At 43.4% G+C, this 13802-nt stretch overlaps 1 protein-coding gene across 2 annotated transcripts; it reads left to right on the top strand.

Moving 5' to 3' along the window:
- The first annotated feature begins 704 nt into the window (after window positions 1-704).
- Window positions 705-13372, top strand: LOC125232699. Of its 2 annotated transcripts, XM_048138456.1 has the most exons (5): window positions 705-936; window positions 2452-2599; window positions 2719-2747; window positions 10985-11112; window positions 12189-13372. In XM_048138456.1, exons 1-5 carry the CDS (start codon window positions 843-845, stop codon window positions 12975-12977), a joined length of 1188 nt encoding a protein of 395 aa, XP_047994413.1. In that variant the 5' UTR covers window positions 705-842; the 3' UTR covers window positions 12978-13372. The 2 variants fall into 2 exon arrangements, with proteins under 2 accessions (XP_047994413.1, XP_047994412.1); XM_048138455.1 differs by lacking the exon at window positions 2719-2747 and having other exon boundaries at window positions 2452-2628.
- The last annotated feature ends 430 nt before the right edge of the window (window positions 13373-13802 follow it).

Raw genomic sequence — 13802 nt, 5'->3', positions numbered from 1 at the left:
CTTCCACGCGATCATGAGGAAGCGGTGTAGCTCAATGTTGAGGAGGTGGCGCGCCAGCTCGAATGCCATCCTGTGCACGCTGGCTGACCGGTGGGACTCACCGTTGCTGAGGCATTGGGTGCAGCTACATGCCCCAATGTGTGTAAATTTATATTAATTTTATGTCTCTTTACTAACCCTAGATCTAAGTGTTAATGTATTACTAACAAAATATGGACTTTTGTTCGAAATAAATGCAATTTATTTATTATTGATTTATTTATTATTCCTTTATTTTTACCAAAAGTTATTTACCGGGGTTCGAACTGGGCGGCGCCGGCGGCCGGCCCCAATATTTATAAACGTCTGGGGACGACTCATCTTCTCCGATCTGTTTATTATATGACTTATTCACTTATATGTTTGCACAGGAATTATAATTATAGGTGGTTTGATTTAAGAAGTCACTGACATGGGTCGGAATTTAAAAATAAAACGTCATTGCAACGTAAATCGGGTGTTTGTTGAGAAAGTTTGCAAAATACCATCTATTGCGGTCCTAATATTGATAAGAAAAAAATAATAGCGACAAATATTGGCAATGTATTTGTTGACATTTTATAACGACATAAGAGATATAGAAATTGGTAAGGAGAGTTGCGCACGCGTCGCGTCCCGCCCGTCCGAGCGGTCCCCCGCCCGCCCCAGCGATCCCCCGCCCAGTGCGATGCGCATTCAAGTGACACTCATCGTCTGAAGCGGATCTTTCACAACTTTTAAAAACAAAACTTTTGAAACAAAAACTTTGAAGCCAGTGTTTCAGTGTATTCATTTGTTTTGACGTTCGAATTTCGATTTTAAATATGGGTATGATTTCGCGAGTGCGCGGACGCATACGGAGTGATTCATTCTCGAAGATTCACACTCTCAAGTCCGAAGACAAGATAGCCAATATCGGTAAGTAGAGATTATTAATGTAATTAATAAAATTACATTAATTACGTAAGTTATTTAATTTTAAAGATACTATAGCTTTTTTAACAAAAAATTGGTACCTATTTACAACATGTTATGACAGAAGCTCATTATTTATAAGTGCATGTGCGCGTTATTTGTTGTTATTTTTCTTTCTAATGAGTCATTCCTAATCTAATTTTGTTATAAACGCATGTGTCTGTGATCGAAAATTGGAGAACATAAACAAAATACGCACTAATATCAGATGTTATGTTTTGATAACATAGCTAGGTATACATTGTACCTAATGATAGACAGTAATGGTGTTTATTGCATCGTGCGAGACGCACAAAGAAACTAAACAAAATGGGTCAAACAACAATTTGGTTGTCAAGGTTCGTAGATTGAGGCCAAAGACATATTTCTCGAAAGCTAGGTTAGTGTCTCAAGGAAACATTTCAAGTCTAGATTTTATAAAGTGTAAATTAAATTCAAAGAATATCTTAGGAAGACTTTAGGCTACGATTTGTAATATCATTGGTGAAAAACAAGCGCACGGGCCACTGTAAGTCGAGTTTCGCATGTGTGTTTAAAACATTAGGTAGATGGTTTTGTATTTAGATATTTATGACAAGAAGATTTGCATGTTATTTTTACAAGATAAGTTTGATGCATTTAGTAGGTACAAAAATATACGTCGCGTCGATACATATTATAAGTCGAAAGATAATTCTGGAACACATTTGGTTCGCCATTAATTTTACGATTGTGGAGTCCAGATGGAGATTTATTTATTTTCTCCATAATTTAGACGGAACGTTGACCCGCGTGGCGTGGAGTTCATTTAAAATTGGCACGAGTTGCTTTGTTGACGTGCTTATAGATTTCGCTTTCATGTAGGTAAATATCGAACTATGTACTACCCTCTGTGTACTTTTTGCGTATTGTAACTATACGTAAAGAGTCAATTGGTTTTTTTCTGTCACCTCCTCCTTGTTTATTACAGATTTATAGTATAGTATCTATACCGCGGCTGGCCATTGTAGTTATTTCTCAAAATCTAATGTGTGGTGTGAAGCTAATTCTATCGGCTAGAGGTGTAACTGTCCGAACTCGCAACTTACAGTTTCAATTTAGATGATTCGTTCCTATGCATTTATTTATTTGCATATACAGATTTTACGCAGTGATATCTGTATTATGAATTTATAAATATGATCCATAAATGTGTTTTTAAAATCAAAACAACGAAGGATTCAATAACAAGTTGATTACGCACATGTGCGCGTAGCGTTTTGGATTTAGTGCTTTATGGATCTTTAATTATAGGTTGTTGTTTTTCTCTGTTGGTTACCTCTTAATGCCGCTGAATCGATTTAGAAGAAATTTTGTATGGGGATAATTTGAGCCCGGCCGTCAAGGACATAGGGACTTAGTAATGGGTAGTTTTCATTCATCATCATTCCGTCATTTGACATCAACCTATTCTATTTTTAACCAGCTTCTAAATTCCAGTATGGCTGCTGTCTCTGGTGCTGGTGCTGCCGTACTGGGCGCCGCGGGGGCTGCTGGTGGCGCTGGGCGGCGCCTGGCTGATGGCCGCCTACACCTGCCTCGTGGTGCCCGTGCTCATCTCCGCCAACTACCGCTACCCGGCGCGCTGGTGGCCCGACGCGGTCAAGCTGGCTCACGGTGAGTCAGAGTCAGAGCTGGTGGCTGGTGGCTACACCTGCCTCGTGTGCCCGTGCTCATCTCCGCCAACTACCGCTACCCGGCGCGCTGGTGGCCCGACGCGGTCAAGCTGGCTCACGGTGAGTCAGAGTCAGAGCTGGTGGCTGGTGGGTACACCTGCCTCGTGTGCCCGTGCTCATCTCCGCCAACTACCGCTACCCGGCGCGCTGGTGGCCCGACGCTGTCAAGCTGGCCCACGGTAAGTCAGAGCTGGTGGCTGGTGGCTACACCTGCCTCGTGTGCCCGTGCTCATCTCCGCCAACTACCGCTACCCGGCGCGCTAGTGGCCCGACGCGGTCAAGCTGGCTCACGGTGAGTCAGAGTCAGAGCTGGTGACTGGTGGGTACACCTGCCTCGTGTGCCCGTGCTCATCTCCGCCAACTACCGCTACCCGGCGCGCTAGTGGCCCGACGCGGTCAAGCTGGCTCACGGTGAGTCAGAGTCAGAGCTGGTGGCTGGTGGGTACACCTGCCTCGTGTGCCCGTGCTCATCACCGCCAACTACCGCTACCCGGCGCGCTAGTGGCCCGACGCGGTCAAGCTGGCTCACGGTGAGTCAGAGTCAGAGCTGGTGGCTGGTGGGTACACCTGCCTCGTGTGCCCGTGCTCATCTCCGCCAACTACCGCTACCCGGCGCGCTGGTGGCCCGACGCCGTCAAGCTGGCTCACGGTGAGTCAGAGTCAGAGCTGGTGGCTGGTGGGTACACCTGCCTCGTGTGCCCGTGCTCATCTCCGCCAACTACCGCTACCCGGCGCGCTGGTGGCCCGACGCCGTCAAGCTGGCCCACGGTAAGTCAGAGCTGGTGGCTGGTGGCTACACCTGCCTCGTGTGCCCGTGCTCATCTCCGCCAACTACCACTACCCGGCGCGCTGGTGGCCCGATGCGGTCAAGCTGGCCCACGGTAAGTCAGAGCTGGTGGCTGGTGGCTACACCTGCCTCGTGTGCCCGTGCTCATCTCCGCCAACTACCGCTACCCGGCGCGCTAGTGGTCCGATGCGGTCAAGCTGGCCCACGTGAGTCATCCCAGTAAGGCTAACTTGGAGTTTTTTAATGTGCAAAAAAAACTTCTAGTGCTACGGCGCGTAGCGCGTAGCATCGTTACACCGATATGCAGCGGAAACTACTCTTCGTAGACACAGGAAAACGTATAAACCGAGTTGGAAACGAGAATATATTTTATTATTTTCAAATTGTTGGCTTTTTAGAAAACCTGTACGATGCGACCACCTATGCTAGATGGCAATGACGGCTTATGAAAGATTTTTTTCAGTACAGATGGTGCTTTTTTTACGCACTAGTGCGAGAAGTGGTTCATTATATGCCAGGTCGAAACTTCGGAGGGTCATCTGTACTGAAAAACGTCGTACGATACACGTGCAAAAAGGAAATTCGTAACTCGTGTCGATTTAAAACACTCCCTTCGGTCGTGTTTTAATTTGTCGTCACTCGTTTCGAACTTCCTTTTTTACGCACTTGTATCGTAATGTACTATTTTACGGTAGCCATTAGTTAAATGATTTATCTTTCAGCATGACCTATGTTTATTCAATTCAAAATCTTAATCAAAAACGTGTCAACATCGTTTTAAGAAGACGTAGGTTTAATTAGGTAAACATCACAGCTATTTTAAAATCGGACTGGGAATTTAACTCTCAATGAAAACATTCGCGAATCGCGACGCAAGGCAAAGGCCGGATGCGATTCGGATACATCTCCTGTAGGCCGCTGTTTACTTCATATTTATTGTTTTCCTTGGCAAAACAAAATCCTCGCAAAAATACTAGCAACAGCATGAAGCGTGCCAATTTACTGACCTATGACGCGTGGGCGCATCGCATAGATTTGTAACATATATCTAGCCGTCTACGCATCAATACGACGTGTTTTTTTAAACAAAACAACATTTTTCCGATGGTATCTAATTGCGTATTTATCTGGGAATAGTAGGGATACATGTGAGTGTAACACGCAAATTTACCTAAATAGCGCGGTTGAGCTTTGCTCTCGAGCGATGATAATTATATAGCGATGATGGTATGTTAGGTGTATGTTATTAATTATTGCACCTATATTTCGGACCAGGGGCTGTAGCACATTATTGTGATAAACCTTATCAGTATCACGTCGTCGGCGTGTCCCTATCGCACTTACAAATAGTGCAAAAAATTGACTAAATCATGCGCCCGCCTGGATTTGTCCTCTTCAACTAGGTACAAAAGAGAGGTATGGACACTGTGAATGTTAAATCGCTTTGAGAGGTAGGGCACGACACAGCGACCATTCCGAATGTCCGAATCCAGAACAGAGGGAGCCCAACTGGAGAAGTAAAATAACCTTACAGAAAACCGCAGCCAAATTACACGGTAGTGCTGTGTTCTTAACACCGAATATAACGTATAATAGGCATGTAACATCTCTGGAGTGGCCAGCATCCATAAGCTACATCCATACCGACGCAATATAAAAGAGATAAATTACGTTTTTAGAACTCTCGTCTCGGTTTTATCTGTTTCATACTTGTGTATATTTTTACATATTGCAATTCATCAGTGCTTTCCCCATTTCTCCCATTCTTGCATCATTTATTGCAACTAGACCGTGCAATTAACGCGTACACACATGTGGCATTTCAGCATATACAAAACATATACAAAGTTGTGTGCGAAAGTCAGGTCACCGGCGAAGCTGAATGAGCGGCGGAAATGGCGCCCAGCCAACTCTTGTGCGTCAGTAGTTCCTGTCCCACAGAACAACATCGTACTATCTACGTACGACTTCGCACGTCCTTAGTACTTTTCTCCTCCAAGGTTCCTATCTTCAAAACACGCCCTCGAAAATAAAAACGGTGTTATCGCTACTGTCTATAACTTGTGGCGTTCAAGAGTAGTCGAGTACCTACAAGTCACGTTTATCGTCATATCCATTTCTTTCTGACATATGCAGGAAGGGGCGTGAGTGAAAGTGAAAACTGACGGATGTAATCGATAGTGCGTCACCTATTTCCGGTTTTCTGCGAATTGGCCACATTAAGTTTGAAACAAATATAAGTAAATATTTATGACGAAGAGGAAAGTCAATTAATACAATTAATTCAGAGAAGTTGTTAATTTTAATTTACAGCACTATTAGGTATAACATTTGTTCTTCGAAGGCATAAAAATGATATAAGTGGAAGCTACATACTCAATATTTACGAGACAAGACTCGTAATAGGAATCCTCGTATCCGACTCGAACGAAATACTTATAGCCACAAATATTTTATTTATCTTTAAAGCTTTAGGTATTTGAAAAGCAATATAGGTTAAGAATATTTTTATGCACTTGACTCAAAATGTGTTAAATTTAAATAAGCAAGGGGTGGTTAGTACATACATAGTAGTTACATTAAAGGTAATCTAAAGTTAAGCTGTGGCTTGAGGAGCAAGCTTATCTGGTTCTATACCGACATCCTATTTCACAGTGAACGTATTCATTCCGGCGAAATGTTTTGGTGTAATTAAGTAATCATATAATTAGCATCTACCATAGTGCACAAGTACATTTATTTTTATTACCTACAACTATGAAATGTGGATGATGATATTTTCGTACCTAGTTAAGACGATACGATACAGGTCAATTCTCCATACAAACGCTCTCGACTATTTCCTCCCTAGTTTTTGAAGATAGAGCAATGATTTTTTCAACACAGATTATTATTATTTTTGAAAGGGCGTCCTTTCCATTTTAGCATTTTCGCTCCCGTAGCGTCTTAAATCGAATATGTTTGAAATAAGTTTTTATTACAAAATATACTTAGAAAAACTTACCAGACAGATTCCTAGGAGTTCTATGGCGTGGTGGAGGATGGCTCTGAACTGACTACCCTTGGACAATGGGGGTCCTTTTATACCATCTAAAATTGTTGAGAAAAATAACTTTGACATCTCCTTAGGTGCCTGGATGGCTTCATGTTGTAGTGAAACAGCTGAAAAAATGTTGGTGTAGAGCCCACCGAACTGAAGGTACTAATAATTAAGTAGGGTCACTTCTTACTATGCTTCTGTCCTGTATTCCTTTCAGTCTATTTGACGAAATCACTAAACATCGTCTTTGCCACAATTATAAGTATTATAATATACATAATAAGTATCTAGATCAGGTAAGGTGCTCGTAACCTTCATAAAAATATATTCGCAAGTAGCGCATTTAAATATTTAAAATGTTACATCTTATTTGCAATTCCGTGTGTAGACAGACATCATAAATTGTATAAAAATAAGCATTATATAATGAATAATGATTATCAGGATAATGTATACGTACCTACATAATATTTTTCAAAGTGTGTAAAGAAGAACACTTTATATGTAGAAGCTTCATCAAGTATTTTAGACGAACTTCTTCTGTCCCCAAGCAATATGTATACTAATACGCTCTTATCCGATCGCGCACATGCTGGCACTTTGTCTCTGCATGATTAGTTCAATTGATACACAGGTCTTTAGCTAAACTAACAGTCTTTAGTTTGTTTATTCAAGCCACACACACACATTAGCGCGATGAATGTTATGATGGTAGCTATTCTATTTACACATGCATGTTAGTATTGGTAGCGGAACTCTTACATTACTAACATACATCGCCTGTATTTCCAAAAGGGGCAGGCTGCTCGAGTTTCAGTGACAGCAATTAAGAGGTTGATACTGCAGCGACAGGTTGCTAGACCATACATAACCCGTAGTCGACTTCTACAACCCCCACGGGAGGAAAGGGAGTGGTGAAATTCTTAACTTTACCCGTCTACACAGACAAAACGTTTATTTTTATTAAATTTATAAATTATCTTGGTTCCCTTCAGAATAAACAGTTTATTTCTCTGAAGCATTCTTAGAAAAAGGGGAAAAGTTATGCAAATGTGGCGAAAGGGACGGTCAATGCGGGATGACGGGTTCAGTCAGCCGGCGCGACCTTGTTGCTAGTCGCGCCCACACCATCTCGCTAGAATCTTCAAAAAGCTAATAATGTATATTACGAAATTATTAATCGTCTGCACCCATGAGATGGCTACATGCTGCGAAGAGGGCGGCTAGTGGCCCATGACCGCACGCTGTGGACATGATGCATATTATGGCATGCATATTAAAAAAAAAAAAAAAAAATTTAGTACGCTAATCAAATACCGCAATGTGTGGCAATGTAAAAATGCTCTCTCTTTGATTATCGAAGCCACGAATTTGATTAACGAAGCCTTGAAATAGTCGTAAAGTATTCCACTAAAAAGAAAAATTAGGTCACAAGTCACAGAATGTACACGAAATATCTTCACATCTCACTACGAAAGTGGGTTAGGTACTTACTCATAAAAGAATGTCTATTTGAATTCGACAGCATTGTACGACGGTAAAAGCTAGTGTGACAGGCGGTAAAGGGGTGATGTTGTTCCCTTTACCGAGCGCAGACTAATTGGGTTGAGGGTCCCAAGAAGTCGACACTCTTATAAGATGGTGAGGGTTCAGGCCTGGCTTAACAGAACAACAACAACGATTCCAATTGGATTTATTTAGACAACACAAGAGTTACACGCAAGTTTACACAAATAGTCTTATACAATGTAGTCTAGTAACACTAAGTAACACGAATGCCGTGAGTGGCACTGTACACTGTTGCTTTCACTGAACTTCACTTTGACTATGGACGCGACGGTAGCGGGTGTACCGAAAAGAGGTGACGTGACGAGACGTACTCCGAACCGGGCTCACGCCTTGCTAGTAAGAAGACTCTCCGTGTGTGATCGGAATTGCGACCTTACGCCAAACGCAGGGGTTTACGCAATGTGTGATCGGAACGGGCTTTCTCCGTACTTAGCAAGGAGCTAGCTTAGGCCTAGAGTAAGGTCCTAGTTAGGAGCAGACTGGGATGTCAACTCTTTGGGATGTGCCCCGGCGGGCTTTTATACCACCCGACGGCGTGGGTGAAAGCGACGCTTCCTTCCTTCCTGCGGCGTGGCGTCACCCCGCGTGGAGGGGGTGTAACGGGAGTAACGGGACGCTGGACCCGCGCATCTGCAGTGGCCGGCCATCGCAATGTAGAAAAAATGGTGCGGTACCGTTGGAATCGGAAGGGCCGGCGGAACCTTCTACCTGCGTTACGCGTGGGAAACTTGGTCGTGCTACAGTCTCGCCCTCTGGATCCGACGACGTCCCGGCGAGGAGCCAGCACGAGGTAGCACTTCTTCTTTTCCATCGATTTTGCTTTTACATGCCCCTTGGGCTTCTTAGTCTTCTTCTTGAAGTTTTTGAGTGGCTGGAGTGGTGGTTCCGTAGGGGCCACCACCTCTTCATGATATAGCGCAAACGCTGCATCTTGGGGAGGTTTAATCTTCTCCGGACAGTCACTATTCCGAGTGACTATGCATGATGCGAGCTGACGTTGTGACTTTACGTCAGAGCTATCTTGTTTTGGTGCAAGTTTAGCACGCTCAGCATGAGCTGGAATGACTACTGCTGGATCACGTGGCTGCATCTTCAAAGCTTCCTGACTATTCTTGTCTAATGCTTCTTTTCTTATTTCCTCCCTTTCTTCCGTAGAGGGAACTTGCGTACAGCCTACTTGAAGTTTTGCTGTAGGGCTTGGCCCTATTTCACCAGGTACGCTTGGGGCCCAAGAATATAGGCCAACGCTCTGGTCTCCTGGATTTGCATTTCTGCAGCAATTAGGACACTTGCTGCGAACGACGCCGGGTCTGCCGCATCCGTAGCAACTGATGCTAACCGGTGCTGATGGAGCAACCTTGCTCACATCTCCCCCTGCAGTTGAGCTCATCTCGTCTCCTTTTAAAAGGAGGGTAAGCCCTTCGAGAGCATTCTCGTCGTCAATGTTCTCGATTTTCTTGTACACGTTGATAGCTGCGAGAAAAGTCTCTGCAGCCTCGTTTTCGCCGGTCCCGTCGTATACTGCGTTGCATCGTGCGAATGACCCTTGTCTGCTTGCCGGTGCCAGAGCTGCGATGATGCGCTGGAGCTGTTCTTCGGTCATCGTGAGGGCCATCTTCGCTCTGTGTTGTGCTCGTGTTCTAGGTTCTGAAGCCAGGGCCCCACGTTGGGCGCCAGTTGTGAAAGGCGGTAAAAGGGGTGATGTTGTTCCCTTTACCGAGCGCAGACTAATTGGGTTGAGGGTCCCAAGAAGTCGACACTCTTATAAGATGGTGAGGGTTCAGGCCTGGCTTAACAGAACAACAACAACGATTCCAATTGGATTTATTTAGACAACACAAGAGTTACACGCAAGTTTACACAAATAGTCTTATACAATGTAGTCTAGTAACACTAAGTAACACGAATGCCGTGAGTGGCACTGTACACTGTTGCTTTCACTGAACTTCACTTTGACTATGGACGCGACGGTAGCGGGTGTACCGAAAAGAGGTGACGTGACGAGACGTACTCCGAACCGGGCTCACGCCTTGCTAGTAGAAGACTCTCCGTGTGTGATCGGAATTGCGACCTTACGCCAAACGCAGGGGTTTACGCAATGTGTGATCGGAACGGGCTTTCTCCGTACTTAGCAAGGAGCTAGCTTAGGCCTAGAGTAAGGTCCTAGTTAGGAGCAGACTGGGATGTCAACTCTTTGGGATGTGCCCCGGCGGGCTTTTATACCACCCGACGGCGTGGGTGAAAGCGACGCTTCCTTCCTTCCTGCGGCGTGGCGTCACCCCGCGTGGAGGGGGTGTAACGGGAGTAACGGGACGCTGGACCCGCGCATCTGCAGTGGCCGGCCATCGCAATGTGGAAAAAATGGTGCGGTACCGTTGGAATCGGAAGGGCCGGCGGAACCTTCTACCTGCGTTACGCGTGGGAAACTTGGTCGTGCTACACTAGCAAATAACATTTGTCGGACGGTGGCCTATCATAAAATCTAGTAGATCTTTAAATTCCTAAGCAAATAGTGAAAGCCATTTTCTCGTTTACTGAGATGATGGAACTCTTCGGACATCTGAAGGAACATAACGAACCTGCAAATTCATGCAATTCCAAATAGTACCTCTACTTAAAATATGTTCATGAAATAAAACTATGGAAACGGATTAAATCGCGTATAATGAATTTAAAATACATCCCATCATACAGTATAGTATGGGGATGTATTTTAAATTCATTATACGCGATTTAATCCGTTTCCATAGTTTTATTTCATGAGTAACTATCGCGGTAACCGAAGACAATATTAAAATATGTTCTGAAAGGTCATTTCAATATATACTCGTAGAAAGTTTAAGCAAAAGAAAAGCAAGCAAAATAAGCCTTCATGCAATGTCATATTCTTTTTTTTTCCAGAGATGTGGCGAAGACTGGAGAGGCCCGTGTCCTGTGCGCTGGGGGTGGTGCGCGCTGCGTACGCGCCGGTCGACCGCGCCGAGAAGCTCTTCCTGCAGATGACCAACCTGTCCACAATGATAGGACAAGTCAGTACAATCTGAACAATATACTTTATTTTGCACATTTTAGTCAAATATCTGAATTAAATTACTTAACTTCTCACTTTGATGACCTCCTAAAATAATTTTTCTTCTCCTAAAATAATTACACAGAGCTATTTATGTTAAAATTACTATTCGAAACACTGACAAGTTTATTAGAACGCAACTAATTATCATACCTAGAGTAACCTAGTACTAAAAGTGGCTAAGTGTCCTTTATAATAATATCAGGAGTTATGTTTTATCGTCACGCAAACATGACATGTTTTATGTTCCTGGTTCACCCTGTTTAATATTGAATTTACCTTAACCTAAATTTACTTTCAAATGTACATTCAAATTTAGTTTTAAATTTACTTTCAGATACAAAAAAACATTATTACCTAACTACCTAAAAATCTACTTTGAAAATTGTAATGTAACATAGTTGAGAATAGCATGTACCTACCTATTTTATATAAGATCACAATTGTACTTTAATATTATTTTAAGCGCTGAAGATAACCCTGTATGAAAGAGCGAATACCTCCTAATACAAGTTTTAAACTTAAAAGGAGGATTCGGCCCCTACGCATGTGTACTTTGCTGAAAAATAAATAATTTTGAATTTTGAATTTTTTGAATTTTGAATGACATTAGTGCCTAATATCTAATAGTAATAATACTTGTACCTATTATATGCATCTAATACAATTACCCATTTATCATACTTAATGACTACCTTCATTTATTCAATCTGTTGACTGGAACATTAGGCCCTGTCTGTTAATACGCAGCTGAAATTATGGTGGCCGAAGGAAATGTAGCCAGCATCCTTGGAACACCTGGGTACGCAGCTGAATAGCTCAAACGCTCACGAAACGAAACGCTAGTAAATATCTATCTCTATCGCTCTTGTGTATTGGCGCGATAGAGCCAGACTACCTTTCGCGGCGTTTCGTTTTCGTTTCGCGTCGCAGAAATGCCATTAGGCTACGGCACGGCAAAGTCAATGCCTAAATATTTTCGACTTAGTTTCTATAAGTATGTAAATGTGTTGATGTAAATAAATGTTGTTCCAGTTGCTGATGTTCACCGCGTGCGACCGTCTGTTCGTGTCGCAGGGCCGGCTGACCTGCCTCTACTCGCTCATGTTCTACAACGTGGTCACCTACTCCGTGTCGTACGTGCGCGAGCTCGCCACCAAGGAGGACTGGTCGCCCTACGTCAACGTCACGCGCCACTCGCAGGTCAAGCACCTCGCCATGTCCGCCACCAAGATCGTCCTCGAATGGACCAAAGCCGTCACTTTCATTGTCACTGTCACCTTTGTACTTCTGGCTTTTGGACTGGAACAGGGCTTGGAGCATTACAAACCGACGGCGCTGTATACGCTCTTCACCGGTACTTATTATTTGCTGACGGAGCGGACGTTCCTCGAGCTCTGGCCTATAGCTTTGACTGCTATGAAGTTTGAGCGCTTGGAAGGTATGGAGGCGCTGTATTTTGGTGTGTGGGCGCGAGGCATAACTACAGCGTTAGCGCTGCCGCTGGTTCCGGCGCTGGCGTGGTGCGAGCGCTGGCGGCTAGCGCTGCTGCTGCTGTACTTGAATGTGATAGTCCACGGCCGGCACAGGCTCGGTGAAGCTTTACAGAAGCTGAGAGAGGCGTGCGGCTCGCTCGCTAGATTCCGCCGGGCGACGGCGGAGGAGCTCTCGACGCTAGAAGACGTGTGCGCCGTGTGCCTGGGCGTGATGCGGTCGGCGCGCGTGACGCCGTGCGCGCACTTCTTCCACGCCGACTGCCTGCGGCGGTGCCTGGCGGCCTCCGACCGGTGCCCCATCTGCGTCCGGCCGTACATATTCTGCTGACCGCTGGACACCACATTCGCCGGACAAGACTGTTGAGTTACGAAAGCCTCGAGCGTCGAGACCGAGAACGAGATCCACAGGAGGAGTGGATCAATATTTATTTGCCTAGAGACTTTCGAGCATGATTTCTGTTCATGCGTAATTGTAACTACCATTTTTATGGTAATAATTTAGGATTATATTTTAATCGTATTTTACATCCTATAGGGTCTCATTTAGCTCTATTATTCTAAAAGAAAATAAACACTTAACTTTCGATTAGGTATTAACAAGGATTATTTATATAGGATTTACATACTTCATACTAAGAATCGTACCTCGATTTTTTAGCGCCACCTATTAAATACTATCATAACTACACTGATGATGCCCACAATTTTTCTTTTCTTTCAAAATGTGTATTGACGTGATATCATGATTTTAAAATAAAGAAATATAAATAACAATAAATAAAAAAATCAAATAAATAAATAAGTACTAATAAATAATAATGTATATATATATAATAATAGTAGGTATACACTATTTATTACCTGTTGAACAATTTATCTATCATGAAACATTTTTTTTTATACTTTAGCAGGTGCAGTATGAAATGGAACCTTTTAAATGGTCCTTCGAACCGTATTGTACTAAAGATTCTTACCATAAGTATATAATAAAATCTACTTAGTACAATACAAAATATATACATGTATTTATATGTATTTACATGTCATGAAACTCAAAATGAATAATTCGACATATCATCGGCTCCGTTATATTTGTAATCGATATTGTTTCAAAAACAGGTGCAGTGTTTATTATAGGTACCTAATACTTATT

The sequence above is a fragment of the Leguminivora glycinivorella genome, chromosome 13 (assembly GCF_023078275.1).
Source record: "Leguminivora glycinivorella isolate SPB_JAAS2020 chromosome 13, LegGlyc_1.1, whole genome shotgun sequence".
NCBI classification, from domain to species: domain Eukaryota; kingdom Metazoa; phylum Arthropoda; class Insecta; order Lepidoptera; family Tortricidae; genus Leguminivora; species Leguminivora glycinivorella.
This window is presented reverse-complemented; position numbering and strand designations above follow the sequence as displayed.

Excerpts from the sequence above, each read along its gene's own strand:
- LOC125232699 (XM_048138456.1), top strand. The coding sequence starts at position 843 with ATGGGTATGATTTCGCGAGTGCGCGGACGCATACGGAGTGATTCATTC. Across the intron at positions 937-2,451 it reads AGACAAGATAGCCAATATCG|TATGGCTGCTGTCTCTGGTG; the intron begins GTAAGTAGAGAT and ends TCTAAATTCCAG. Across the intron at positions 11,113-12,188 it reads TGTCCACAATGATAGGACAA|TTGCTGATGTTCACCGCGTG; the intron begins GTCAGTACAATC and ends ATGTTGTTCCAG.